The sequence below is a fragment of the Apteryx rowi genome, unplaced genomic scaffold (assembly GCF_003343035.1).
Source record: "Apteryx rowi isolate R43461 unplaced genomic scaffold, aptRow1 scaffold_14, whole genome shotgun sequence".
Lineage (NCBI taxonomy): Eukaryota > Metazoa > Chordata > Aves > Apterygiformes > Apterygidae > Apteryx > Apteryx rowi.
The window spans coordinates 2,863,193-2,890,946 of NW_020447641.1; the positions used below are offsets into that span (position 1 = coordinate 2,863,193).

The following is a 27,754-nucleotide window of genomic DNA, read 5'->3' on the forward strand; positions in this document are numbered from 1 at the left end:
CTGAATTACATGGGTCTCCTCTTAGAGGAGGGTATGTGATATATGCCTAATAAATGCTAACATAAGAGCTGGAGGCATGGGGAAGAACTCTGAAATTCTTTTTATATGCCAATGGCATAATTTATATGTCTACTTTGACAAACATTTGTATATGCTAAACAAACCAATACAGAGCTTTGTGAAATAGTGCTATTAACAATAGTCCCGGGGAGATAATGGTTGGTTGCTTTTAGTTAATTTTATGTAATTGGAGTCTGACTTCAGATAATCCCTGTTATTTAATTCCTGTGGTATATTTTGTTGTTTAAAATGTTAGACAGATACTTAAGGCCATTATTCTAATATGTGTAAATAATATTCAGGACCAGTTAGAAAATGTTATGGTATATTTTTCACGGGTCTGATCAGCATTATTGTTAGTAGTTTTGGATTTTCAATTCAAGAAAAAATATACTTTTGTTCCATCAAAGAACGGAGTAGTCTGGATTACAGTAGAAAGCCTCAGCATTGCAGTAATGTTTATGAATACTTGTATATCCTCTTGCTGCAGGTTTCTGTCTGACTTGTGCTCTGGTGCAAGACCTAATACATCCTCTTTTTTTTTCTTTTTTTTTTCTTTTTTTTTTTCTTCTTCTTGATGTATTGTACTGTCACTTCTACCTACACAGAAAATAGCATGCTGAATGTGGGAGCTGGTTACCTCCCCTCATATTTACAGGCTCTTGGGGGCTGAAATGAAGACACTTATCTCTTTACCGCTCTGGGATACTGAGAAGCATTTCTATATCCACCCTTGAAGGAAAGTGAGGTCGGTCTTCTACAGCTGTCACACCCTGGGAAGGAGGAGGAGAGCAGCACAGTGACTCAGGCATCTTCCCCGGCTGCTCTAGGGACAGTGCAAGAATAGGGTACTGCCCTGAGGTCTTGTCTACAGCAGCCTGGGAGTAGGGGTTGTGTGTTATATCTGTGCTGAAATGGGTTCAGAAGGTGCTAGCCACATCCCTGTGCAGGAACAGGATAGCAAAAAGGTTGATGTTGGGCTGATCTTCCATTGCAGTAAATCCAAAATGACCAGTTTATTTCCCAAGACCAATTCAAGCTGAAGCAAGTGCCACTCTGAAAGGGAATCTGAGCCTGTGCCCTCCTCTTCTCTTGAATGATGCTATTGCCACTCCAGTGGATTTGAAAATGTTAGGATTTCCCATAAATCCTGTTACACTTGTAATTGCCATTATTCTGACTATTTTAGACAATGTGTTAGGTTTCCCATCAAGACATCAGTTAATATACTCTATTTATAAAGATTTTTTTAAAGTTGTACAGTTTATCTGCTTTGTGTTAGACCACAGCATTTCCTTGCTTCCTGCAGATAAAGCAACAGTAAATATTTTCCCTTTCTCTTAGCCTTTCCCTTTCCTTACTCTGTATCTCTCTGTAAGTCTTTATTTGTCTCAGAGCTTGAGAAGTCATGTTTTTTCTGATTTGGGAATTACTTCAGTAGTTGCCAGGTTTATTGAGCTTCACTTCCTTCTCTCCTCTCAGCTATTTGGTCCACGTTATTCTTACTTCCTCCTATCTTCTTACAGGCTTAGAGCCCTGCTTTATTCAGCTGTCATGTGTATCCCAGCTAGACTGATTGGTTGGAAACCTTATGCTATTTAAAACAGTTACTCTAAAAAAAATTTTTTTTAAAGGAATCATTATGCAGATGTTAAAATATACAAAATTTAGGCATTGATGGCACATAAGCTGTAATTATCTTCAGTGAATGCATTTTGGTGTGACAAATGTTCTACCTGTCTATGCAGATAAATGTATCACACTAAAAATATGCTTTTATTTCCATCAGGTATCTTTAGGTTCCRTTGTTCAGTTTGAGAAGGGAAATTTCTCTTTGTCAGCAGAAATGGAAGAAAAGCTTTTTCCTGAGAAAAATGAACATCTGCTACAGTGGGCCCAAAAGGAATATGGAGCAGTCACATCTTTCACTGAACTCAAAATATCAAGAAACATCTATATCAAAGTAGGAGAAGGTAAAAAAAAAAAAAAAAAAAATTAACAGAATTGATTGACTGTTCCAGATGGTGAGAATATGTCTTGTTAGAGTAGTATTTCACATTTGTATTTTAATCATTAAACAGAGCTCTTATGTTCCAAGTGATGTGATATGAAAGGGAGATGCAGGGAAAGAAGAGCAAGTCTAAAGACTAGAGTTTGGATTTAGGCAGCTTTCAATGGATTCTGGGGCCCTAATTTTATGCTCATAAATGTGGATGCAGAATCATTGGCCAGAATCTTACAGAAGTCAAATAATTCAAAAGTTTCACCTTCTAAAATGAATAAATTAGTCATGGTGATGGACTGGGTGGCTTCATATAAAGGGCTGAGGTCTAAAAAGACCTGAGTTATGTTTTTTTCCCAGTATTTTCTTGTACAAGGATCCAGACTACTTTGAGCAAAGAATCGTCTTCCTCACCAAGATAAGTAGCCACAGTCTAATGTCCCTGTGTATTTTCATTGCAAGGAGCAAGATTTCCTGTGCCTGCGAGCTGCATGCCAAATTCCTCAGGTGGCTATGAGCCACAGGATATATGCCATGCACCATGGGGAGCTGCTAGCAGGGAAAGTTCTGGTTGCAGGTGGGAGATGACGGCAATTCCTCAGGGATCTCACAGGCCCATATTAGGGTAGGGCTGGGCTGGGCTTGCTGTGCAGCTGACTGATAGCAAAGCAACTGAAGAGTATGAACCTCTGCAGCCCTTTCTGGCTCTTGCTTTCCCTCAGCTGGTCATGTAACAGTTTCTGCATGCGAGTTGCACTTGAACTGTTCTTAAACTGCAGATAAAACAAGAACCACAGCTTTTCTAAATGAAGGCATTACATTCTTGGAGCAAAGCGGTCAGTTCTGGAGGAGTACACTACTTTTCTCTATTCAGACTGTTTTCCAGAAAATATGTAGTGAGCAAAAGGAGTTGAAAGATCTTGCATTTGATATGTCTGTAGTTTCACAAAGAATCATCGCTGGAGTGTAGGGAGGGCAACTTCCCTCTATCATACAGGATGACTGGGGGTGAATTTTTTCCTTTTCGTAAATACGGGACACTTAAAAATTCCAGTGTTCTTTACATAACAGCCTGCAGTTCACTGTTCTTTTAGTGCTCTGAAGAAATTGGCCAGGTTCAGAGTAAAGCAAATATAGTTACCAAAAGCAGGGCGAATAAAGGCTGATAAAAGTGAACCAGGAGTGTGCTGCATTGCAGCTAGGGGTCCAGCTATTTTGAAACCAATTGTTGTGTCTTGAGAAGTTCAGTGATGTGAACAGCAGAAATCAATGGGACATTCTAACAACATCCAGCAAGTGCTGGTGGGCTCAGTGGCCTGTCTTAGTAGTGCTTCAGCACTATTTCTAGAGAAGTCCCTGAATAGCTGAACAAGTTGTTACCAAAAAAAAAAAAAAAAAGCCTTCTGTGGAGAAAATTCTTTTCTAACCACCTGTATGTGATCATTGGATTTCCTGAAGCATGAGGCTTGCCCCCAAGAATCAGAACATGCCTGTGTTGGTTTTATCCAAAACCTGCTAAATTCGTGCAGGACTCCCCTCCATGATTTTTGTTCTACTTGGCAGCAGTCTTGGATTTTAATGCCAGAAGATCATTCAGAAATATATTTATTAGCTTATTAAAGTGCTCTTGGAACATATGCATGGGAGTAGTGGTCTCTGTGTTGCAGAGATGAACATTTAATTAGATATGTCAAAAAATGCATCAAACTTTTTTTGTTGATTTGCACATCTCCAGTCAAACTAAGCAGTTAAATATCTGAGAACTTTGCATCATCCTTAGTGTGGTAAAATACAATTTAGTTAGGAGTAAGCACACAAAATGGAACTTGGCAAGCAACCAAAATAGACAGTTTCTGAGAAAGCTCCTACAAACTAGCTGAACTGTAACCATATTTGATTTTGATTTAAATTCTTGGCAAAAGAATGAATGTGTGGGGATTATGCATGTGTTGAGAGGTGGGGAGAGGGTCAGTTCTTGAACTGCAGCAGTTGTACAAGAAGTTGTTCTACAAAAAACACATGGGACATAGACTTGACCCACATCGCTGCAGAATGAACAACACAACCACTAAATTCCACAAAACACAGCATATGCTGATGGACACTTCAGGTTTTTGATACAAATATCACACTACTGAAGTGCCTTAGGCAGGTACCCTCAGCTTCTGCTTGAACTCATGGGTAATATTACCCACCATCTGTAGGTTCCCTGATTGTGCAGTTGGTGGCCACATGGCCTAGTGCCTTGCTGTGTGACTGATACAGATTTGAATGGCACTGTTCACATAGTTGCCTGCACTTCAGCTTCACTCAAGTTATAAAAATCTAAAACTGGAAGATTTAACATTTTAGAAGCTCAGGCTATAGCTGAATACAGCAAACAAAAAAGATCCAAAGAGGGATGATCTTTCATAGATTAAAACTGTATCTGATGCCATGGGTCTCTGAGAGCACTTCTGAAGCTATAAATGAAAGGTGGGTGAGTGAAGGATGGGAGGGCAGGAAATGGAGTCAGGGCTAGGTCCATCTGAAGGATGCAGAGTCCATCTGTCAAGAGTGCGGAAGAACAGCTCATCAGACATCGCAGTGGTGAGGAGCATCGTGAAAGCTTAAACAGGCCAGAATGAGGGGTCTGAGCAAGGGAACCCATGAAGTGGGGTTCTCCTCCTTGCTTTGGTTTGTGCAGTAAATGAGATGGCAAAGCAGTTGTTGTCATCAGATTCTGCAAGCTTGGACTGCTCCCAGTGAAAGTGATCCTGGTGCACATTTCAACCAGCAGAAGTCATTTTAGTTCTTCATGTGTCAATAAGATACTATTAAATGAGTCAAAAAGACTCATCAGTTAACTAAATGTTACCTAACTACCTGGTACCACCAGACTAAATCCAGGGCAGATGTGATAGCCTGGAGAGARCTTAGTTTCGACACATTTCTGAACTAAATAAGAAAAAAACTATTTGATCATAACAATAGCTAGGCTGAAAAATAGCATACCAAGGTGCGAATAATATTCCACGTATAATCTGTTTACAAACTGTAACACTGTGCTCTTGTCCTGGGAGAGATTTAAGCTTTAGCCCTGATTCTGAGTTTGTATCCTGTACATGGTCGCATATGTATTCTGCGCTGCACAGCAGATGTTTGGTTTAAAAGCTGTAGGTTCTTGCTTTGTGCCACGTTGTGGCCTTTAGCCGCTTGGCCTGCCGCTGCCGCACCTCGCCCACCCAGCGCGAGTTCCCCTAAGAGCTTCACCCCTCCCTGCGAAGGCGGATGGCGGCAGCTTTCCTGCTAGGGCTTCTACCATACCACTAGGTTTCCTGTGGTGCCATTTTAAAGTTGAGATTCTGGTCTCCTTAATACTAAAGGCTAGCAACTTTCAAAATACACTTGAGAAAAAAAAACAGCCACCTGAGTGGCAGAGCAAAATCCCCGACACCTCAGTCATCCCCACCTCAGACTTCGAAAGGCAAGCTGCCCTTGGATGGGGTTTTTATTGCTGAATTAATCTGCTGTTGCCAAGGGCGTCTGTCTCGGAGAGTGACACCTGATTAATGGCTCTCATTTTCACAAAAATCTAATGATTTTAAGCTGGGATACTCAAACTCCATCCAGTTTAGCCAAGAATCTCTGGGTGACACCTAATTTGTACAGAACAGCGCAGACAGTGTCTGTCCTCATCTTTAAAATGGAGGTGCTGCCCGCAGAAACTGCAGGTCCCAGTGCGCAATACGCTCTCTTAGTTGAGGCAGCCTGGTGCGCCCTGAGGGGAAAGGCCGCTGCCAGCTGCTCTGCCGCCCGCCGGTGGGTGCCGCCTGGGGGGTGGTGCCAAGGCGTGTGCCTGGCCCGAGCAAAGCCCCTAATCTGACATTATTCCAAGCATACCTCATGTCAAATTCCATATTGGTAGTGCTTGGAGATGAGAGAGAAGTGTAGGGTCCATAAATTGACCATTTGCTGACTGTTTTAATAAGCTTTCCAATTGGTTACAGACACTTGCAGCCCCTTTCCAAAGTAAGTAAACAGCCCTGAAAACGAAACTAAACAAACACACACACAAACAAAAAAAGTAGCGTAGTGGCCAAAGAAAGAGGAAATGGATCTCCTTTCCTTTTCTGTTACAGCCAGGGTCTTGGTAACTGGCACTGACAGGAGTGAATGCTTTTGCGGGGGGGTAAACGTGCATGTCAAGTAGCCAGCGAGAGAGAGTTGCAATGAGCTGCAGAGCAAAAGCGTGCTGTCGAGCCGAGGCCCCGTGTGGGGAGCAGCGGTGCTGGTGGCGGTGAGAGACGCGGTGCTTTGGGGCTTGCAGAGTCGTCTAATGAAGATGCCAAGAACAGGAATCGAGCTCGTGGCGGTGGTTAATGATAGCACATGCGGCAATTACCCACAAACTACTCGGAGGCTATTATTTTATGCCATGACGTGTTTTGCAGCACTGCAGCTGAGAATTAAGTATCTGTTATCTTCTTGTGTGTGTAAGTGTATATACAGTTATAAATTTAAGTTCAGTATAGATCATTTGGGATCGTTTTCCATTCTCTGCTGTTGTGGGAGGAGTTGGCAGGACTGCAGCTGCATTCGAGGCTAATCTGGCAGGGCACATACCAGATGTTAGGGAAGGGCTTTTCTGGGCAGTATGAATATTACAGCCTCATTTAGCTTTCACAGATTCTCTAGAGAAGAAAGTGAGGTTAATATTTAAAGACTACGTTGTGTAAGATCAGGAGAAAAAGCTCTCCTAATTGTTTCCACTGTGGCTGGGGTCACAGGAGTCTCTGGTCTCTGCATAAAGTTGTCTACCACACACAAACGAGATTTCAGCTCTAACTTAGGGAGTAAATGCTAAAAGTGGTCTTAACTCAGCCTTCAAGAGTTTGTCCACAGTTTTGCATGCATCACATTTGATGCATGCTTTCTGTCTTGCTGCTGTTTTTAATAGGAAAGGTTTTGTGGTCAAAGCAAAGCTCAGAGGAGACTATGGAGTTCTAGTTCTATTCCTACAAGGCTTTATGTGGCTTCGAACAAGGCACTTAGTCCTTCTGTGTATCATGATAATTCATATGTAAAGTCACCTCAGAAATACAAAGTATTCCTATTTTTCAGTGGAAATCCTGGTTATTGGTGTGCAACTTCACAGGCTATGCCTGAGAACTTCATACCAAGTGACTGTTTTTTCCATTTTGCATCGTACGCTAATAAATGCTTATGATCAGCTAGGCAATTAAAACCAAAATGCAGATTTAATATCTACTCTAGAGTTACCTCATTCCAGCTATGGGTATTATGATCAGCCTTCCTTAATATCAAAAACTTACTTCATTCTTTTCTTGATATACTTAATTTTCCATACACAAGAAAAGTGCAATATTTCTAGATAGCACTGACTGACTACACAAAATATAGGGAAATATATTGAGTAAGGAAATGGAAAATACTTTTATGGTTTTTAAATATGGTAAGCTTATAATAAGAATAAAATATTTTCTAAAGAAAGGAGGAGTTGATCATATCTCCTTTAAATGTTTTCTGAGTTAATTTCAGAAGAAAAAAATCTTTTTTAAGGTGCAAAGAACAAATTAAATGTATTCATTTTGAAAAATGCTTACATATTTGCTTTAGTACTATTTTGAGATTTCTCTTTATATGGGTTTTCTTTCAATAAATATTCAAATTCATAAATAGAAACTGTTCAAATTAGAAGCGTGTATTTTGCTTCAGAGATGTGCTGTAATCTTTCAACAAGTATCACTTTCAACGTTGTGTTATTTTATCATAACTACTCATGAAGGATAAACCTTTTAGCCTAAAGATCTGCATCATAAAAAGTAGTCCTGCATTGAAGTAGATGCTCTACATACACGTATGTGAATAGATGTGTATGTGTAAAGGTGCGTATACTTTTTTTTTTTTCCAGATCAAGTTTTTCCTCCATCATGCAACATAGAAAAGAACTTTCTCTCTTTAAATTACCTTGCGGGATACCTACAACCAAAAACAGCAGAAGGGTGCCTTATGTCTAACTTAGTCCAAGAAAGAGAAGTTCATATCATTGAATTAATTACTCCAAATTCCAATCCATACAGGTAAAGTATCCACCAAGTGTGTTAAATCTGTCTGAATTTACAGCTAAACATTTTTTGTGTCTCTTGAAAGTCAAATTATGGTAGCCATTTCTTCATTAAAAGAAGAGCTTGGACCTTAGTACTTTACCTCAAATAGAAACTAGTTCTTCAGTGTGTAAAGATTTTGGATTCTGCTTCAGGATTCCAGGGTTAATTTTCCTGGGCAAGACTGCAAAATACCATTGTTATGGGCTATACCCTGTCCCCATTCTGTGGGCAGAAATCCTGCTCAGGTCAATTGGATTTCTCCAAGAATGATATGAATAAGAAAATATGAAAAACTGCAACATCTGACATAGAGGATTTAGGATGAGTCCACTGTCTGAGGAGGCGGGAGAGATATTGAAGGTAGTCTTGACCCTGTCACAAGTAGCTATGACTGGCAGCAAGGCCTGGAGCAGTGGTTTCTAAACTGTGGTCCGCAGGTCACAGGTGACCCATGGCAAATGTTCAAGGACCATTGCAAATGTTCCACAGTTACTCTACAGAATCACATTTAACAGTATTTTCTGTAAAGTTTCCAGCTGAGTTTAAGGACGGTGTGATAATCTGTAAGAAATGCTGAGGGTTGGCAGTGGTCCACTGACCAAATAAGTTTATAAACCAGTGGTTAGGGAAAAGTGTTTAACTCCCTGTACAGGTGATTAGGGTTAAATAAATTGTCAAAGTCACTGTGAGCTTGAGAGGTAAGACATTTAAAACATTCGTCTTTGGCCTATCTCTCCTAGATCTTAGTGGTAGCAGATGAGTGGGGTTTGCTTCAGAAAATCACACCTGTAAAGGCTCTTCACAGGTGTACAGTACTGTTGCTAGAGCAGATATTTGCTGTGAGACTGAGATGTTTGTCCCTTTGCGAGAAGGAAAGAACAATTTCATCAGAGCTAAGGGAGAATTAAAATCCTGCTCACTGCAGACAGTCAYTGGATACCCAGCATTGTCCAGTTGTCTCCCTTGTGCAGTTGCATTTGGTAAATCCCATCGCTCATCAGGAAATTACCCAGTGAGATGGAGGTGGGAGGAAGGGTTTTTGCAAGAAGGGTAACTATCTCACTGCAAGATGCTTAAAGTCCTCCCTTGCATAGCAACCTTGGGAGAGTAAGGAAGTGTGGAGATGTGGTTGGAGGTGAGTAGGTGAGTTCAAATGATTTGCATCTGTGTGGCACCAGTAACTACACCATCCTGAACAGAGCTGCTCTTTTGCACCAACCTCACTCTGTCTCCTTGCCCTCTGGGCTTTGGCTTTGGCTGAGAGTATGTGTAAGAATTTACCTTTCAGAGGATTACACTGCAAAGATTTTAAAAGTTTTATTAGTAAAACTTAATGATTATTTAAATTTCTGCTTGCTTCATTCCTAGATATATGCATTATCTACAGCTATCTTTACAAAGTTTATATCCACGTAGAAACCTATAGAAGCTAAGTTGGACGTGTGTAACTGCAGGAGATAAAGCAAAGATCCAAAGATACTAAGTGGCAGTGTGGAATATTAGATGAAATGTGTTATTTGAGGTTGGGCACGTTCTTATGACATACAGTCCAATAAGATCATCTGGAAGTAAAGATTTTTCAGTTGAATTAATATTTTGCTTGAGGAGATGTTATTGATGGGTACAAACCCATTTGTTCTACTTATTTTACTGARGTCTTGAAAATCTGGATGTTCATCAATTTTCCAGCAATCAGTAGGCTGGACATCTGCTTTTCTTTTCTTTTCTTTTTAAAATAAGCATATATCCAGAAGTATTGGAAACTAAATACAACCGTATAGTAATTCCTCAACACATGCTAGAGCCTAAGCAAAATAATTTCCACAATTTAACTGTATAGAGATATTCCCTGATAGTATTTGTGCAATTTTTGGTATTGTTAAACTTATTTACTTTGCCTTTTTGCTTTTTTAAGGTGTGGTTTTGAGCTTTAATACAGTTACATTGAGAGGAAATTGAAACAACTATATTTAGACACTTACAGTGAAAAAAGAAAACAGTATTTACTGTATAATGTAAACTAGTCATTTAACTAACCTGCTCCAAATAATAGCTGAAATGAGTAGCATACTTTTTGTAAACAAGAGACAAAAAAAATCAGATAATAATTATTTGTTTAAAAAGTATTTGTTTCTATTGTTATGTAAAATCATTTAAGCCTATGTGGAATAACAATCTGTTTTGCACATGTCGTGTTGTCTGGGATAATCTCCAACATTTTAATCAGCTGGCCAGACACTGGAAACATGATGGATTGGAAGAAGGTTGATAGCTGAAAATTTCTGGCATTCTGGTCTTACTTTCTCTCTGTTTTCCACATATAGTGCTTTCCAGGTGGATATAATCGTTGACATTAAACCATCTCAACCAGGCGCCGGGCTTGTCAGAGACATCGTACTTATCCTCAAGTGTAAAAAGTCTGTCAATTGGGTTATCAAGTCACATGATGTCCAGGGAAAACTGGAAGTGATTGTAAGTTAAGGCACCTTTTTTTTGTGTGTGTGTGAGGTATCATGCTGCGAACAGTATATAATCTGTTTGAATGTGATATGACACTGTACCATATTGATCTCTGAATGTTTTCTGTTAGGAACTTTTTCTGAATTATTATTGCATTTCAAGCAGTAAATACAGAAACAATATGTTTTGGTTTTCCCTTATATATAGGCTATTAAACTGGCCAGCTCATCGCAGAAGCCAGATGTTTAGTGCAAAGATTTAGGGTATGTGTCTGTTGCACTTCTGTTGAAGATGCACCCTGAACATTGAATTGGATGTCCGTCTCCCTTGCGCTGTTACCTCAGGGGATCTGCAGGTTCAGCAGAGAAGTTGGAAGGATGCCTGTGACTGYGGAAGGGGTAATCCTAGATACAAGGCGTCCACCCACATCCCTTTAGAAGTGGAAACTGTTTGCTCCTTCCGCTTGTGATTATAGTAGCCTCTGGCCCTCTTGCTCACCAGTATTTCTGTCTCCAGCAAGTGTTTGGTCAGATTGACCTCATCTCTGCTCAGACCGCAAATAATAGGTTTTAAAAAAATTAAAACCAGGGTTCCTAAAGTTATACTTTTGAAACCATACTTAGGTATATTTGGAAGTTCCGATTCAGAATGATTTTTTGGCACAGACTCTGTGGCTCAACACCATTTCTACTGAGAAAATATATATTCCCTTTCTCTAACAAAAAATAGATCAGTCTCACAGCCTGTAAAACGCGTGGCCTGTTTCTGTCTTAAGTGATTGGTTAGAGTGCATTGTACGGTTGAGCTTAGTGTTTGCTCAGGACCACCCAGTGGCCTAGTGATTAACAGTTTTGCAGTAACTAAGATGCACTTTCAACTCCAACTATCTGTATTTCACTTTGCATAATAGGTTTCTGCTCTTGATGTGTGCGAAGGCAATTCTGACAGGATTCAGAGGCTGCTTGAGCTAAATCTTCCAAGAGAACAAAGGGGTAGGCAGGGTTTGAGGTTTTGAGGTGAGGGATTTAAAAGGAAGTAAATTATAGTGCTGCTCAGAAAATGGACTAGAAAAATTATCTGAGATGGAGGATGAAATTCCCTTCTGATCCCTGACACATCCTGATCTTATGGATGGGAAAGGACATTCTATAGGTCCTAAGTAATTGGGCCTTAAAGAGAAAGCTCAAGGTTAGTAACCTAGGATTAGCATATTTGTAAGGAGAAGGGCATAGAAAAATGTCTGACTTTACAGATTCATTCTGGGTTATTACATAAAATTTGCTGCTGTATATTTAGGCCTTTTAGCCAGTACCGTGTGGATCTGCTTTCACAAGCTAGAGAACAGTGCATTAATTCACTTCATGCTTTTAGCTATCCAAGGAACCGTATTTCGTATCCATGCAGCTAGCTGTTTATGGCTGATGAATTTTCAGGGAGAGAAATCCTAGAGGATTTAAAAATGTCCTAAGTGCTGCACTTACGCTGAGTGTACAAAGCAAGACTGTTTATTTAAAAGTTTTCCTTTAATAATGATTGAGAGCGTAAGTAAAAATCTGTTAAATTTTATTCTTTCTATAATGGGTGGCATTAAATAACATTTTATTTAGATTAACAAAAAGAGAAAGTAATACGGTATTTGGAAATGTCAGTATGTGAAAAAACTTTATTTACATTAGGATTTGTGGTAAGTATGTCCTCTACTGCTTCATTCTTATAGGTGCCTCAGTTTCTGAATGTGTTTGATCTACTTTATTTATGGGGAGGAGAGGGGACTAAATACCCCCATGTCATTAAAATGCGTGTATCTTCTGGGTTTAGGATCTGTTCATATCTATTGAGCTGAAAGCCTTTCCAAGCCCAATTTTAGACAATGCATAAAAAAATTACTAAACAATTAGGTAATGTTTCACAATGTTCTTTTTTGCTAGTTGAATCCGTTCCGTGCACTTCAGTTTCCTAACTTCTTGTTCTCCATACGAATCACAATTGTCTGGAGGGCATTGGCAAACTGAGAGTGAAAGGTTAATGCCAAGCTGCCTCAAACCCAGGACTTTGAATTGTTAAGGTCCAGGTTCATAGACTAGAAATGGAAAAGACCTATCAGGTCGCCTAGCTCATCTTTCGGCTTTCTGTGGTTCTTGAAACTTTGAAAAAGGATGGACCCCAAACCCGGTAAAATGTGTATAGTTAAGGCAAAATAATACACAACTGAAGTGCACACTCATCCAAATTCACCAAAAATACGTGCATAATGCTTTCTCCTAGGCTGTCTTTGGCTCCCAATTGCGGCCTTATGTACTTGCATCAAACCTAGTGCAATGTATGCGAGTTTCTGTGTTTTCGGACTGCCTGCCGTTCACATCGCTTCTTTCAGAGTTAGTGCCTTTTTGCAGAGGTGCAGGTTGTTCAGTGGACAAAGAAATGAAACTGCAGAAAGGTTTGATAAATTTTATTAGCTTCCATTTATTTCAAAGAAAAGAAGTGCTTTGAGGTCAAAGAGGAGGGGAGGTAGAATGCACAGATGAACAAATCTCTGAAGGTTTTAAAAGCTTGGAGACCTGTAGGGACTGTTCTTTAAATGAGAAGAACCGTGCCTGCTAATTTCTGAAATGGTCTCTCTTCATTCTGACTAGGTTGGTAGGTGGCTCTGTCAGCTGTCTGTTTTCATGCGTTACCTATGAAGGTGTTGACAGTGCAGGCAAGTGAAGGAAGCTTTGCCTACTCCTGCAAGCCCCCGTGATCGGTTTTGTTTTGCTGAGCAGTGCAGGGCTGAACATTGCAGGGTCACTGTGGAGTGGAGAAGTATAAACAAGCCCTGAAAATGGTCAGGTGCCAGCTAGGACAGTAAAAATCTGAGTTAATATTTGTTCAGCTGTCTCATCTTCACAAAAAAGGAAAGGGAAAGCAGAGAGGGAAATCCAGCAAAATTGGGGTAGCATAATAATTCCAACCAGTCAAATCTATGTGGTAATTTTAAAATGTGTGATAAATCACTTTCGGATTTGTATCTGCTGAAAAATAAAAGATTATTTGACCCAAAACAGTATTAAGGCATTGTAATTGGAATACCTATTGCTTCCTTTTTGTTTCTTATCTTCAATGACCTTTGTTGGTCATTGGTAACAGTACTGGTAACAGTACCTTCAAACTGGGCAACCTGCACTTAAAATTCCCATTAACTTCAATTCTGAAGCTTTGGGTGTTTAAAGAATGTAAATAGGGTCATTAGGAAGAAATGAGAGAAGGAGGAAGAGGTAAGTTATTCCATTTCATCAGGCCCCCCTACAAGCTTTATTCATTTCTTTGTTCAAAAGCAGTATTTCTGAAGTCAAGTACAAAAATGTAACCTTACTTTTTGAGCTTGTGTAGAAGGCCCATATGACCAATCTCCAAAAATGAGCTGGGAAAAAGAGATCAGTGCTGTAAATCTTTCGAAGTTCTGTAGCAGGAGAGGATTAAGATTTGATCACATTGAGGGAAACCAATAGAGATTAAAAAAAAATGCAGCCTATACGATGAAGAAGATAATCAGGCGTGGAAATGAAGGTGTTTGTTGTACAGCATGAAGCAGTATAATCCACATGTAGAAAGTACAATTCAGTCCTGTTGCAGGAATCATTGAAAAGTGGGTCATAGTGCCCTTTACTGAACTGAGCATGTTCAGCTTGTTCTGTAGTTGTTAAAGCGATTGTTTTAGTGATAATAGTAATATTGAGACTGTTATATATAAGTCTACATGTTTAGCTTTATGTGTTTAAGATGCTAAACACTTAAAAGCAATTTAATGTAACACCAGTGAATATTTTGTGACTGCCCCTCTAACAGCTAGAGACGCTTGTGGTATCCTTTTGGCTTGCAGTTTTGACAACAAAAAATGAAATTTTGCAAAGCTCCCAGTAAAATGAAAGCTAACTGACTGTGACTCATCTGTATTTCATGACTGCTTTTTGATGACCAATAATGCATAGTTATTTAATAATAAAACTYAAAAGCTGTCAAGTGCATTTTTGTGAGTTTGCTGTATCAATGTATTTGTGCAACACTTATAGTGTAGCTCATTAAGTACAATTTTTATTAATGTGTGGAAAGTATATATTGTCTTTTAAGTAGTTCAGTTTTGCCAAAAGTTGAGCATCTCACATCACTATATTCAGCATTTAATATAGTATTGTTTAACATATTCAACATTTTGCAGGACACACACAACATTTATAGTCTCAAGCTCATTGAGCAGCGCGCAGAGCACCCTCAGTTCCAGCTGATTTTAAAGTGTTAACTGGAATCCGCTCCACTTCATGAATTGGGTCCTACTGCCCTTTTCAGTAATGCTAGTTTGAGCAAAGGTTTTCCCAGATGTAACTAAAGTTATACCCTAAACTGACCAAAGAAATGAGGGAGGACATTTGAAAAATCAGTTGTCTTGGAACTCAGAATTCACTTCAATGCACAGTTTTACAAAAAATGTGGCACTACAGTAATGGCCATAAATACGTCTTTGTCTCATTTAGGAACTGACAGTTTCTGACTGCCTTGGTTTATTTTACTCCAGTACAGCCTGAGCCCGTCAGAGGCTGGAAGGAGGGGGAAGAGAAGGGGCATGTTTTGCTGCATGTGTGCAGCAGTTTTGTGTCTGAGGTGGCAGAGTTCATTTCCCAGATGATCTGTCTGCTGTTTACTCTGCAGAGTAAAATTTGTCAGCAAACCATGTGCCATCAGTGTCACTGTTCCATTTTAAAAATCCTTAAATGGTAAATCATGAACCAGTTTTTTTCTCCTTTGTTTGCAGACATCAAATAGTATTGGTTTTGGAAAAGAAACAGAACGATCCATGACTATGAGTAAATCAGTAATACCTGATATTCCCTCGTCACATGAGAGTTTGATCAAGTGGGCTTATGAGCATAACTATAGCCCAGTTACTTCCTACACAAAAGCCCCCGTTGCTAATCGGTTCCATCTACAACTTGAAGATACAGGTAAGTTTGAAGATAGACTTCTATCATACAGAAAATATATATAAACCTCAATTTTGAGGTTTTGTCCTTGAGGATTGTGTTACCTTCATTGCTCGTTATCAAGGATGCTGATACCTCCCAATTACCAAAAATATCTGTGGCTTTTTGATTAGAAAATTCTAGGCAAATTGTGTTATTTGTTTGTGAAATGTTGGTGGAATTAAACAGTTACACTTTGTCCAGCTCGGAAGCCATTATAGCTGACCATACTCAGTATTCCCTGGAATTAAAGGACTTCAGTGACTGGATATTTTATTGGTTAATAAATCCATCTTTGGCTTTCAAAAATATGAACAGTGTTTCCTTAATTCAATTAAATAAACATTTAAATTGTTTACAGACAAAAACAGCTCACCAGAAAAGTCTGAGCAAATGGAATAAATACAATCATAAAAAAAATTATTTGGCCAGCGTCATTGCTGACGTAAAGATGTCCTGATACGTTGAAGCCAGTGGAGTTGCATCTCTTTTTGCACTAATTCTGAGTGTGGACCACTGAGAACATTGTTTAGCTGTTTTGACAAAGCTTATAATCACGTTCATTTTATCAGTTGCGCTCTTATGGGTTCCAGATAATTATCTGCTTGGGCCAGAGGTTGAGATTTCGATACTGAGCAGTACTGTTTATAAGCTAGGGGATAAATACTGTTCTCATTTACTCATGATGAAGTTAACTCTGATGTTAACTTCACTCCAGTTATGTAAGTACTTCCACAATAGTGGAGTTGACTGAATTTGTGCTGGCAGGTAATAGAAGAATTTTGCTGATGATTTGAACTTACTCTATCTCAGCAGCACTAAAATAGTGCATTTGCTGGTTGTGATGTTTCCTTTACCTTTGTGGTTGCCTTTTTGTGTATAATGAGGCCCACTCTTCAAAGGTAGTTTTCAGTTCTTAGTGAGACAGATTTGTAGCAGGGAAAAAATATGCCAAGATTAGATGCCTTGGTAACAACTAAACCCTTAGTGCAGGAATTGTGCCTAGTTACCTGAAAAGTACAAAGATGCTGCTTTTGATGTCCTTCAAGAGCTTGCTTTCTGGGATGGGAAGTGTTCCTGTTCTGAATACCTTTGGGAAAGGATCTAATAACCTAATACAATTTTTTTCTGTTTTTAGAAGAGATGAATGATGAAGAAGTCCATTCCCTTCCTCCAGAGCTGACAGAATTGCTGGATGCTAGCCCCCTGCCTGCCCCAAAGAATCCTGCATTAAGTGATGGCCTGGCTTTTCCTTTTCACATTAACAGAGGAAGACATGGCACAGTGGGAGAAGGAATCTTCCCATCCAGAGATTCAGCAGACACGTTAATAGACCATGACTTTGAGCATTCCCTCCCAAAACATAAAGAACCTGAAGAGGTTCAGGGTAGTGCTGATGTAGGTCTATCCATAAAGTGTGATGACAAAGTAGTGACAGTAGCTGTAGAAAGAGACTCTCTGCAGGTTAGTGTGATCTCTTATTCTCAAACTTGGGTAGGCTTTTGATAAACCATTTAAAATGTATTTTGAGTGGAAAATGAACATTCTAAGATTTACAGCCACCTCCTCCCTCCCYCCCTCCCCCCCAAAAAATTCATTTTGAAGTGGAGACTATGCTATAGATACTCTTTGCCAGAGTTCTGGGTCATTTTCCCTCTTCCCAGCAATCCACTAGTTTGTAGAGGTATTTCTGATAAAAGGTTTGCAGGGTTAGTTCTGTCAAAAACTACTGCACTCAACCATCAGTGTGAGTTTTTAATCTCCAAAGCTCCTGCTTTTGATAGCTGTGTAAGACCTGAATAAATCTGTGAAGAGACAGCTAAGGGAACAGAAAGCTAGAGGGCGGAACTATGTGGTCCACTTCATCCATTATATGGTATTTTCTTCATCTTCACTAGCTACCAGCTGAAAGGTTGCTTGTGCCCATTTGCATTGTGGAAGAGAGCCTGATACAGAGTAAAGCTTTTTTAGCTCATTTTAGATGAAGCAGAGCTTAAGTCAGTAGACTAATAATGAGCCTGTTGTTTTCTGTGTTCCATGTTACATTTATCTTCTCTCTGCCATGCGCATTTTGAGATTGACCTTCCCTAGATCTCAGTACAATGAACTTCACTTCCTCTTACCAGTAGTCATAAAAAGTATTCGAAGTTGCACTTCGCAYAATAGTCTAACACAACTGTACTTCAGCTGAGGTTCCAGCCACTTACAAAGCATCTTTGTTTCAGGCTAATGGCTACACAAGGACAGAACTCTCACTGCTGGATCACTCTTGCAAAGCCAAGATGAATGGTACCCATTTCATTTTGGAATCTTTGCCGAACAAATGTGGGACTCGGACAGCATATATCTTGGACAAGATTGTTTATTTTAACTCTGTGAGTATTTTACAAAGAGCAGCCTTTCTTTTCTGCTGCACGTCATAGTGGGACAAGGAAGCCATTGTACTTGGCTGTAGTCTTAGCAAAAAGGAGGTATCTTGATCTTTTCCTCTCTAGCTCAAACCTAGTTGCAGCTACAGTCCCTGTATTCAAGGATGTATGAAGGTTGCACCTTCAGTGTGCTCCTATGGTTGGACAGTATCCGAAAGAAAATAGGAGGAGATGGAGTCATACAGTTTTACAAAATGGCATGGCTGCACTTTGGGGACCAGCTGAACCGTTCTCAGAGAAGTTGCACCTGCTTTCCTTACGCAGCTTTGCTGTATCTGCACCTRAGCAGTACTACACAGCTGAAAGGTGGGATAGGAACAAAGATTTGTGATTTCACAGAGCAATATGATTTAATTCATGTGCTAAATTATTTCAGGAGAATATTTTTCTATTATAATTGTGGATGAAAAAGGCTTTCAAAATGTGAGGAAAAGGCATTATCTGTACATGCTTCTGTTTTGTATTTTGGATTCGTATTTGCTGTCAGCTCATGTATGTGGGGAAGGGCCTCTGAGTACTTGTATGTAAGGGATGATGCAATGAAGTAAGGAGCCCACTGAGATTCTAAGAGACTGCGGCCAGACTGGCCCCGCTTAGGAACTTGAATGCCTTGTGGCTAAGCAGGATTGGGAAGCAATGACATGTTTCTCTTGCTGCGCTTTTCAGCACATAGACATAAGCTTGTCAAATGAAGGAAAGTCTACAGTCCAACCCAAACACAGCTAAGGCAATCTGATCCAAACCTGCCTGGCTAAAACCATTCCATACTGGCAAGTCTGTAGCACCTGACTTTAGAAACAGACCCGTATCAAAGCCCTGGATTGAAACATCCCCAAACTACACAATAGTATATGGCTGGAGCTAAATACTGTCATTGTTCCTATATTGTRTTATAGCCTAGACCAAAACTGGTATTTGCCTCCTCTTTTCCCCTTTTTTCATCAGGTCCTTTAAGAGTCTTGGTTACTCACTTAAACTCAGAATCTTGTATGGTGTCTTTCAGAATTTGGGGAGCATCATTGCTAATATATAAACATCATACAGAGGATTGCCAAAGAGTGTATATGTCACTTTTTAGCCATTGCTCTACATTCAAGAAAACAGGTGAAGTCTTGGAAGGGAGGGAACCACTTGGGGAACTGCAGGATATAGAGAAGCAGAATGCAGAACACTGGAAAAAGAAAACTGGGAATATCAGGTGAAGATATGAAAAGGAGAGGTGCACAAAGGAGGAAAAAAAAGTGAAGGAGTCCAGTAGAGATTCAGAGAAAAACAAGAAGGGAAAAATAAAGGAAGGGGTATGATGATTTGGGGTGTRTATCTTAAAAAGAAAAAAAAGAGAGAGAGGGAAAATCCTTTGATGACCCTAAAACTTTTAATGATTTTCCTTGAGTGCATCAATGAAAGCTATAAGGTGTGAAAAAACACTTCAGAAAGCCATTTCTTTTATCCGTGTTGGTTATAGAAATATCAGAAATAGAATGGGACTGCTGGGATGCTCATTTAGATACCAGCGCCCAGACTGCCTTTGCATTGTATGGAGCATTTTTATGGCCTTAGTGGTTCTGACATCTGGAAACAAACAAAAGGGTGTTCTCTACGTATAACCTACATATCTTGACTGCTCAACACAGGGCTGTTTAAGACATGCCTTTCCCATCTGGTTAGTTGACTCCCTTCTTTAGGCCTTTGCATTTTTCTGAAGAAAGGTGATGATAACTGTGAAGAGAGAGTGCTGAGTTAGCACCTAATTTTGTGTGTGTGCGATACCTTTTGTGCAGATTGTCATTCCACCATCATCACCAGCTGAAAGTAGCGGCTTTGATGATGACGACATGGAATCAGGTGATAATGGATTTCCAGGGGATGCTGATGAGGGAGATGTTGCTTTCTCAAGCTGGTCTGAAATAGCGGTATGTTACTCTTGGTTTTGCACCTGGCAAYAGAGAAATGCCTGTTGTAATACACACTCCATAGAAATTAGATTAATTATTTAGAAATTAATTTGCTTTTTACTGTTTTCCACTCACTTCTATTCCTTGTGACCCTGTTGAAGAGTTGCACAAAGTAGATGGAGTGTGAGTGCGCCTATATTATACACTCCAAATGTGTCCTTATCCAGCTACCGTTCCTGACTCCAGATGTTTTTATATTGTTTTGTTCATTTCAGTTTAACTGCACGTTGCACCAGCCGGAGGACGATAGAGCCTTTTTTAATCCTTCTGTGTTCTGGCCTCCTGAACCGCACGTCACCAATGTGACCTTCAACATGGAGCTGTACGAAACAGATCTGTTCCTTGCTCCCTCCCAAGGACTCTTCTTTGTTGCTGAGAATTGGCCAATATATGTAGAGGTAAATAACTGAAAAAGGCTTTCAAATTAATGAAAACATTTTTCAAGGCCATACAAACTGAGATAAGTTTGTGCTTATCAGCTGAAAGGTCTCACTATGCAGTTGCCTTAAGCAAGCAGATATGTTCTTTGGTGGCTGCAGAAAAAGGAAACTGTGAGATAAGAAGCAGGACGATGCTTTGGGGCAAAACCAAAGGATTGCTGTAGAATGGATGAATTGGACTACAAGGTAAATCTGTCATTCTTGCTAGATGGGCTTTTCAGGGCAGAACTTTAAGGTGGTCTCTGAACTTCTGCTCTCGGCTGGCATTCATTGATGAACAATTACTTTTATAAGGTTAAGAGTTAATTTTATTGTGAAATACAACTGAACCTCATCTGAAAGATGTAGACATGCAAGCAGCAATTACAAGCATCTTCCTCGCACATGCTAGTGTTCCCAGGTTACAAAGTTAATACAGCTTCTGGTCTGTCTTTGATCCACCTACCAATGCTTGCTACAATACTTCTGTGTGCTATCATACAAGAGATCAAAGGACCTTAGATAAAGCCCAACAAAGTCAACAGACAGGCACCATTGACTTTAGGTGCATTTTAGACTAGGTAATATTTCCATGTGGTGCTAAGTACATGATGAAATCTGCAGAATACCAGAAAAATGCAGTCAGTGTTTCTCAAGATAATCATGTGAACAGAATTTTGCGTTTTTCAAATAATGTAGTCATTAATAAATACAACACTGGCAATGAAGTATCATCACCAGTTTATGGATTGGAAAATCAAGGAGTAGTGAGCAATGGGTTTGTAAGGCCAGGCAAATGGGTATATTGTCCTTCAAATAGTGCTGTGTCGTGATTCGCATGCCCAAGTTAGTTTATTTTTGTGAGCCTGCGTTGCACATGATAAGTATAGTGGCTTATTTGACGCTAGTGCAGTTTTCTTCATTGTTTCAGTGTGTTATGGCTCTTTCTCATTTTCTATCCAGTGAAAAGGTTTCTGCTTTTCTGGACAGAGAAAGATCATAAAGATTCATCCTGAGAACTCATCATGCGCAGTAATTTTTGAATGAGTTTCTCTGAGTCTCTGTAATATTCCACAGTGCCAAGATACATTGTGTGATGGAAGCAGAAGTGTGAATGGGGGCGTCAGAGCTCCAGATCTTTCTCATCCCCTACCCCGTCCGCAATCCTGCCCTATTATACTATCTTTCATTAGAGCCATTTTCTGCTTCCTGCCTTTTAAAAAAATTATTGTGTTCATTTCAGAGCTCTTAGATAGCAGATAGACTTTCATAGTCTATGGTTTGGGGGTTTTGTTCATTTTCTTTTGCATTTTTGTGAGTAAAATACCAACTAAACAATAATAAGAGACATCACAGGAGCTTTGCCCATATGATATCCTCAGAGTTAAAAAGAAATCTGTATCATCAGTGAAGTTGTCTCTAGAGAGATTACATATTTCTAACACTCTTATCACAGCAAGTAGATTTGGGAACAGTATTTAAATGTGACTTTTAGTTGACAGTAGTATATTTTGTGTTCTGTAAATGTTTAGTTGCCTGTCTTCTACCTAAAAGAGTTTACACAATGCTATAATAAAAAGTACTTAGTAAAGTTGAAGCAAAAATGAAGTATGTCACAATCAGTTAAGAATATGTTTATAAAAAACACATGATTTTTTCATTTGGACAAAAACTGCTACTTCCTTCAGCATTTTGGGATGAATCCCTCTGGCTCCAAACCCCCTGGATTTGTCTGGTTCTGGAGCTGTTTATTCAGACAGATGTTCTAATTTCTTCATCACCTGTCCTGGCACAAGTTTTCTTTCTTTTTTTTCCCCTATTTCTTCTTCTTCTTCTTCAGTGGAAAATTTGTCTCAGATCTAGACTTCTGTGATACCATCTTTAACTGACACAAAGGATACGTTGTATTTTTGTTTGTTTTACGTTTGTTCTTAAAACATCTACTTTTTTGATCAATAAATTACTTAGGCCATAATCTCATGGCCATAATCCCCTTTCTTTAACTAGTTTACACCATCAACCAGTTTATCTGTCAATATCTGTGACTTGATCTTCATTCATCACTCTTTATTTCTGTACTTTTTAGAAGGTGGTCTCTCTTTGCTTAAATGCTTCAGACCATCTTTTTTGTTTCCAGTTTGATTACTGCTCACTTAGGAGAAAAAAAGAGCAATGCTGTTATTCTGTACACAGTTCATAGCATCCAAAAATGTCTGTGTAGACCACAGGAAAATTTGGCAGCCTCTTCATTAAATATCTATGCAGTACATCTGGATTAGGTACATATTTAAGGCACATTTTTTCTAAGAAGAAAATTATTTCTGTTTTCATCATGCAGTGTTAATGGTTGGGCACAACACTGCTGTTGTCTCTTAAGAGGGGCATGCTTCATTTGTTACAAAATCTGTTTAATTTTTTTCCTGATTACTCTGGGGCATTTGTTGTCTCTATTCCAGTTCAGCTGAACAACGTCAGTGGCCTGGAAATTTGCAGCCATAGTTACTTTTCTTAAAAGTATTTGAGTTTCAGACTTGTAATAAACTAAAAGGATCATTGCACAAAAGATGACGGCTTTTTAGTAGTCTGCCTCCTCCCCCCCAGTCCAGGAATGCCACCCACACATCAGACCATGACCTCGACTCTGCCTCTGCATTCCTCTGTTGGTTGGGGGTGGGTTTTTGTTGTGTGTTGCTCTTGCTTTTTTTTCCCCCCATGAAGCGAAGTTTGAAACAGATACAAAGACTTAGTAACTAGCAATTTACTTTTGTAGAGTTCTATTATAACCTGCATGTTTTTAAGGGAAGCCAYACTGTCCCCTTCCCCTTCGGGCAGTAGTAGCATTCATTCACTAAATATTCCTGATCTGGATTGAATTTTTCATCTGTTTTTGAAAAGATAAGAGATGACTGTATTTGTGCATGGTTATGCTGTTAAGCAGTAGCTTGTTTTGAAACCACAGATTTTCTGTCTTTCAGTTTAACAGTCTAGCCTTAACATTTAGCCTTCAAAACAGTTGGGTTTGGAAGTGGGACTGGAAAGCAGCTTAATAATTGTGAACTAAAGATGTAATTTCTGAGGTCTTACCACCTTTTTCTTTTCGATGCAGGTTTCTGTGACTAAAGCTGACAGATCCCTGGGCTTTGCCATTCAAACATGCTTTGTTTCCCCATTTTCAAATCCGGATAGAATGTCTGATTACACCATTATAGAAAACATTTGTCCAAAAGATGAATCTGTTAAATTCTACAGCACTGAGAAGTTGAACTTTCCAATACCACATGCACAGAAGGACAAAAAAAGATTTAGCTTTGTGTTTAAACCAATATTCAACATCTCACTGCTCTTTTTTCATTGTGAGCTGACTTTGTGTACAAATAAAGACAAAGATACTCAAGGATTGCCTAAGGTCAGTAATTTATTCCTGTATAAACTTCTGATTTAGGTGAAAAAAAATTTTTTAATCTGAACTTTTAAGTGAGTGAACAATTTCAGGTATTAGTTCTTCTATTGAGACTTTACATTAATTTGAATTGATGTAATGAGCATCTTTAGACTCAAGATTTTAATAGGCAAGAGTTATGGTACAATTTGACTGCAAGACATTTTCCACTTAATTTTCATTAGGCGGTTGCATGGGATAAATAGAAATTGCTTTTCATTATGCGAGTGGTTCAGACTTTTCTTTGCTATTCATATCACATACCATTAGCACAAACAATGTTAGCTTTATTTTTCAAAGGCCTGCTGAGATAATATTGCAATTGTTTTTGATCATTCTTTTAGGAATTGTGAGATTAACCTGTCTCAGTAGAATTTGGAAAGAAATAAGTAAATTTGGCATTTGTTTGCTGCGTTTCAGTGCCATACATCTTGTGTGTTCTTACAGTAAATTTACTGTCCTGAAGTGCTCTAATATATCTAAATAGAATTCACATTTTCTATCTGATTGTTACGAAAGAAAATTGCCAAATTTTGCTTTATAACTAGTTGAAATGGCTGTAAATTCTTTGTTAAAGAATGCATTCTAAGACTTCTGCACTTTTTTTTACTTTTGGGAACTTACGCACATAACCCTTAAAATGTAATTTTTAAAGGTGATTTGTCATTATTGAACAATGCATTTATTAGTAGCTATAGTATTGGCCACCAGATTTTTTWAAATGGACATTTTATTTTGTTATCCTAAAATAAAATAATTACCACAACTTAAATTCAATAATAACACTCTCATGAAGGTTAGAGAATTCTTAATGAAGGCAACGTTTGTGTCCTGAAGCACAGCTGAGAATTTCCTTTGCCAGTATATTGCACGGGGATTGTTTGGAGATTCTGATAATATTCAAATCTCCTATCTCTCTTTGGTAAGCAATATTTAATAAAACTGATAATGAGGCAGCTGTGCAGCTGATTCTGCAGACATCATAGATGTTTTATTTTGAGTGAATCTCTGACCTCACAYGCTGTTTTTTCCACCTGCAGTGCATTCCTCCTGATGAAGCTTGCACCTCGCTCAATGTGGATATGATCTTGGCCATGATGCACAACAAGAAAACTTTCACCAAGCCCCTCGCTGTAATAACTTATGAAGTAAAACCAGAAGGTATGAAAATGCACTCGAATTGCTTAATAAAGTTATATATATTGTATTATGTAACATGCAGCCCATTGAAATGAGGTAAAAAAAGAGTGTTCCAAGTATGTGCAATTGTATAATCTTATGGTGTTAATGCATTTGTAAGATGTTATTTATTTAGACTTTCCTGGCAGTAATCATCRTGGTAGTTGGTTGCCATTTTCTTAACCTTCTTTATTGATCTCTGAAAAAGTGTTTTTGCCTAGGCATTGAGAAAGAAATACTCTGCTACCCAAGAATATGAGTTTGATAAGTATGAATACAGCAGTAGTGCTTCCAGCAATTTATTATTGCTCAGAGATGAAAGGCAGTGATCTACTCCCTGCTGTATCATTCCTTTTTGTGGTGGTAAATATATATGTAGGAATAACAACAATGGAATTAAAAAGCATTGAGAACACTAAAGCCTGATAAGTTTGTAAAGCAAAGGGTGGCCACCAGAAAGCAACTCATTAGTTTATTAGACCATTAAGAAAAAAAGATGAGATGTATAAAGGTATTTTAGCTCCATGTTGGTGGGGCTTGTTTGATTATGTAGTCTTCGAGAAAAAAAATTGAGGGTGGCTTTGTAGAAGTGTAAGGTGTTCCTTAGTGTTGTAGGGCAGTGACCGCTGTCTGACAGATCTCTCTTGCTGTCTCTTCAATACATAAAGTCTGAACAGAAGCTTGGAAACCAGTATGCAAAGGATGTACAAGTGACCGTCCACCTAGTTCCCTTCAAATGATTTGTTTTTGCAACATGAATCCTTTTGGTCCAGCACAGGGCTCCCCAGACAGTGCTGCTGCGTGTTCCACGGCACCTCTTGCATGTGTGTAAATCTAACCTGAGTTATGGAGAAAGTGTCTGTGAGCAGGCAAACCATGGGCCAGATGACATAACGATTATATCGGGTTGAAGAGTTAAAGGCTGAGAGAGGAAATTGGGTCCAGGCCTGAGGGAAGAATGGGGAGCAGATGAGGATAATGAGACAGGGCAAGGAAATGTGATGCAGGATGGCAGTGCATGACATAGGTAGAGGGTCTTAGTTTGAAAGCTCTCAGGCTGCATGAAAGGAGAATGACGGCAAGAAGATAGAGGCACGTTACCTGCTGCCCATGTGTGCAGGCTCTTGCTGCACCAAGTCCTGTGGCTGCCTTTACTGCCAGTACCCACAGCTGCTGCTGGTAGCAGCCCCTGCTCCTGCTGCTGGGATGGCACCCGAGCAAGCCAAGTCTGGGATTCTCAACCTCTTGCTCTGAGAAAGAAGGGAAGGATAAAAAAGGAAAAATAAAACAATTTCTCAAGATACGAGGTCATAGAAAGAAAAAGAAGAAACAGACTGAGATAGGGATCTTTTTTGACCTTCCTTATCCATATGTGTGAAGGGGGTTTCTGTTTTTGTTTGTTTTGTTTTGTTTTTTGTTTTTTAGTGGGCAGTTATTCATGCATGAGATTTTTGGTTGTCTTTGCAAGAGCTTTAATATTTTATGCAAACCTTTGAGGAAAATAAGATTATGCAATTTTCCCTTTAGCTGCACTTCAGGTGCATTTATTTCTGTAGGGGTTTTTGAATACCTCTTTTCTTATCTACATCTTTTTCAGAGGGAGTGAAGCTTTTATCTTCTAATGTTTCTAATGAATGTCTTTTTATCTAGCTGTTGTTGTAACCATTCAAAAATAGGAAACCTTAGAACCTGGACTTTAAAAGGCTCTGAAGTGTTACCAGCATGTGTTGAAAGCTTTAGAAAAATGACACAGCTGGCTTAAGGACTCTTTGTTCCTGTGACAAGATCACCAACCTATTTAAGACCAGAGTCCAAGTATCTGGGCTCTGATTCCTCTGTAGGTTCCTAATTTTCCACTGAATACTGTGGAAAGTAAGACTGTAACTAAGAGGAGCCCTTCTGAGTGTGGGACTTAGTAGTTCAGCAGCAGGTTGTTTTGTTCTGTAGCTGTAAGCCATTCAGATCCTGTGTATTCTTTCTGCAGGTGGCTTTGGAGYCTGTAAATCTTTGCATTGGTGGGTCTGCCATGGTGCTGCAATTGGTGAGAGCAGGTTAGAGTACTTGACAAGCTGTGAACATAAGCTGGGGGAGGCCCAGATCACCTGTGGCACAGAAAAGCCTTTCTTAAGTAGAGACTCCAGCTATCTGCTGTTCTGCTGCACTAGCTGGATGCATTACCAAGATTAGAACAAAAAAACAAGCCTTGATATACTGTTAATTTGCTGGGTCAGATGAAAGTTTCATTTTAATCAAGCTGCTCTTCACTCTAACATCTAGTTATACAGTCTTTACATGACAACTTCAGCCTAACAGAAACCACTCTTCCTGACCCAAAAGGAGTCAAACATGCCTTTGACTTTATTTTTTTTAAACTTCCAGTTACCCCAGCTGAAACCAATACAGTATTTATCAACAATTTTCATTACTACTAGAGTAGTGGCAACTAAATCTGTATATATATATTTGAACCACTGGGATAGTTCTGCTCCTTGTGAGAAATAGCAGTGCTCCGCTGAAGAAAATGGCATAATGACAATACTCTGTAGCTTAAGGATATGCCTTGTATATTGATGGGAAATGAGAATTTATTTCTACAGCTTCATTTAATTTGAAAGTTTTTCTTAGTGACTCCCTCTGACAACAGCAACAGTCATACATTTTGATGCATTCATAGAAGCAGGGAATATATGTGCATTATCTTTTCCTT

The 27,754-nt window shown here is 39.1% G+C and overlaps 1 protein-coding gene across 6 annotated transcripts in view; it reads left to right on the forward strand.

The window, feature by feature from the left end:
• Positions 1 to 27,754, forward strand: part of TGFBR3 (transforming growth factor beta receptor 3) — a 128,171-nt gene that overhangs the window by 87,185 nt on the left and 13,232 nt on the right. For all 6 annotated transcript variants that reach the window (XM_026057524.1, XM_026057525.1, XM_026057526.1 and 3 more), the window contains 10 exons: positions 1,850 to 2,033; positions 7,977 to 8,145; positions 10,497 to 10,644; positions 15,419 to 15,608; positions 16,765 to 17,090; positions 17,852 to 18,001; positions 19,837 to 19,968; positions 20,226 to 20,408; positions 23,536 to 23,835; positions 24,909 to 25,029. In XM_026057524.1, the coding sequence (XP_025913309.1) occupies positions 1,850 to 2,033; positions 7,977 to 8,145; positions 10,497 to 10,644; positions 15,419 to 15,608; positions 16,765 to 17,090; positions 17,852 to 18,001; positions 19,837 to 19,968; positions 20,226 to 20,408; positions 23,536 to 23,835; positions 24,909 to 25,029 (1,903 nt within the window). The remainder of the gene's footprint in view (positions 1 to 1,849; positions 2,034 to 7,976; positions 8,146 to 10,496; positions 10,645 to 15,418; positions 15,609 to 16,764; positions 17,091 to 17,851; positions 18,002 to 19,836; positions 19,969 to 20,225; positions 20,409 to 23,535; positions 23,836 to 24,908; positions 25,030 to 27,754) is intronic.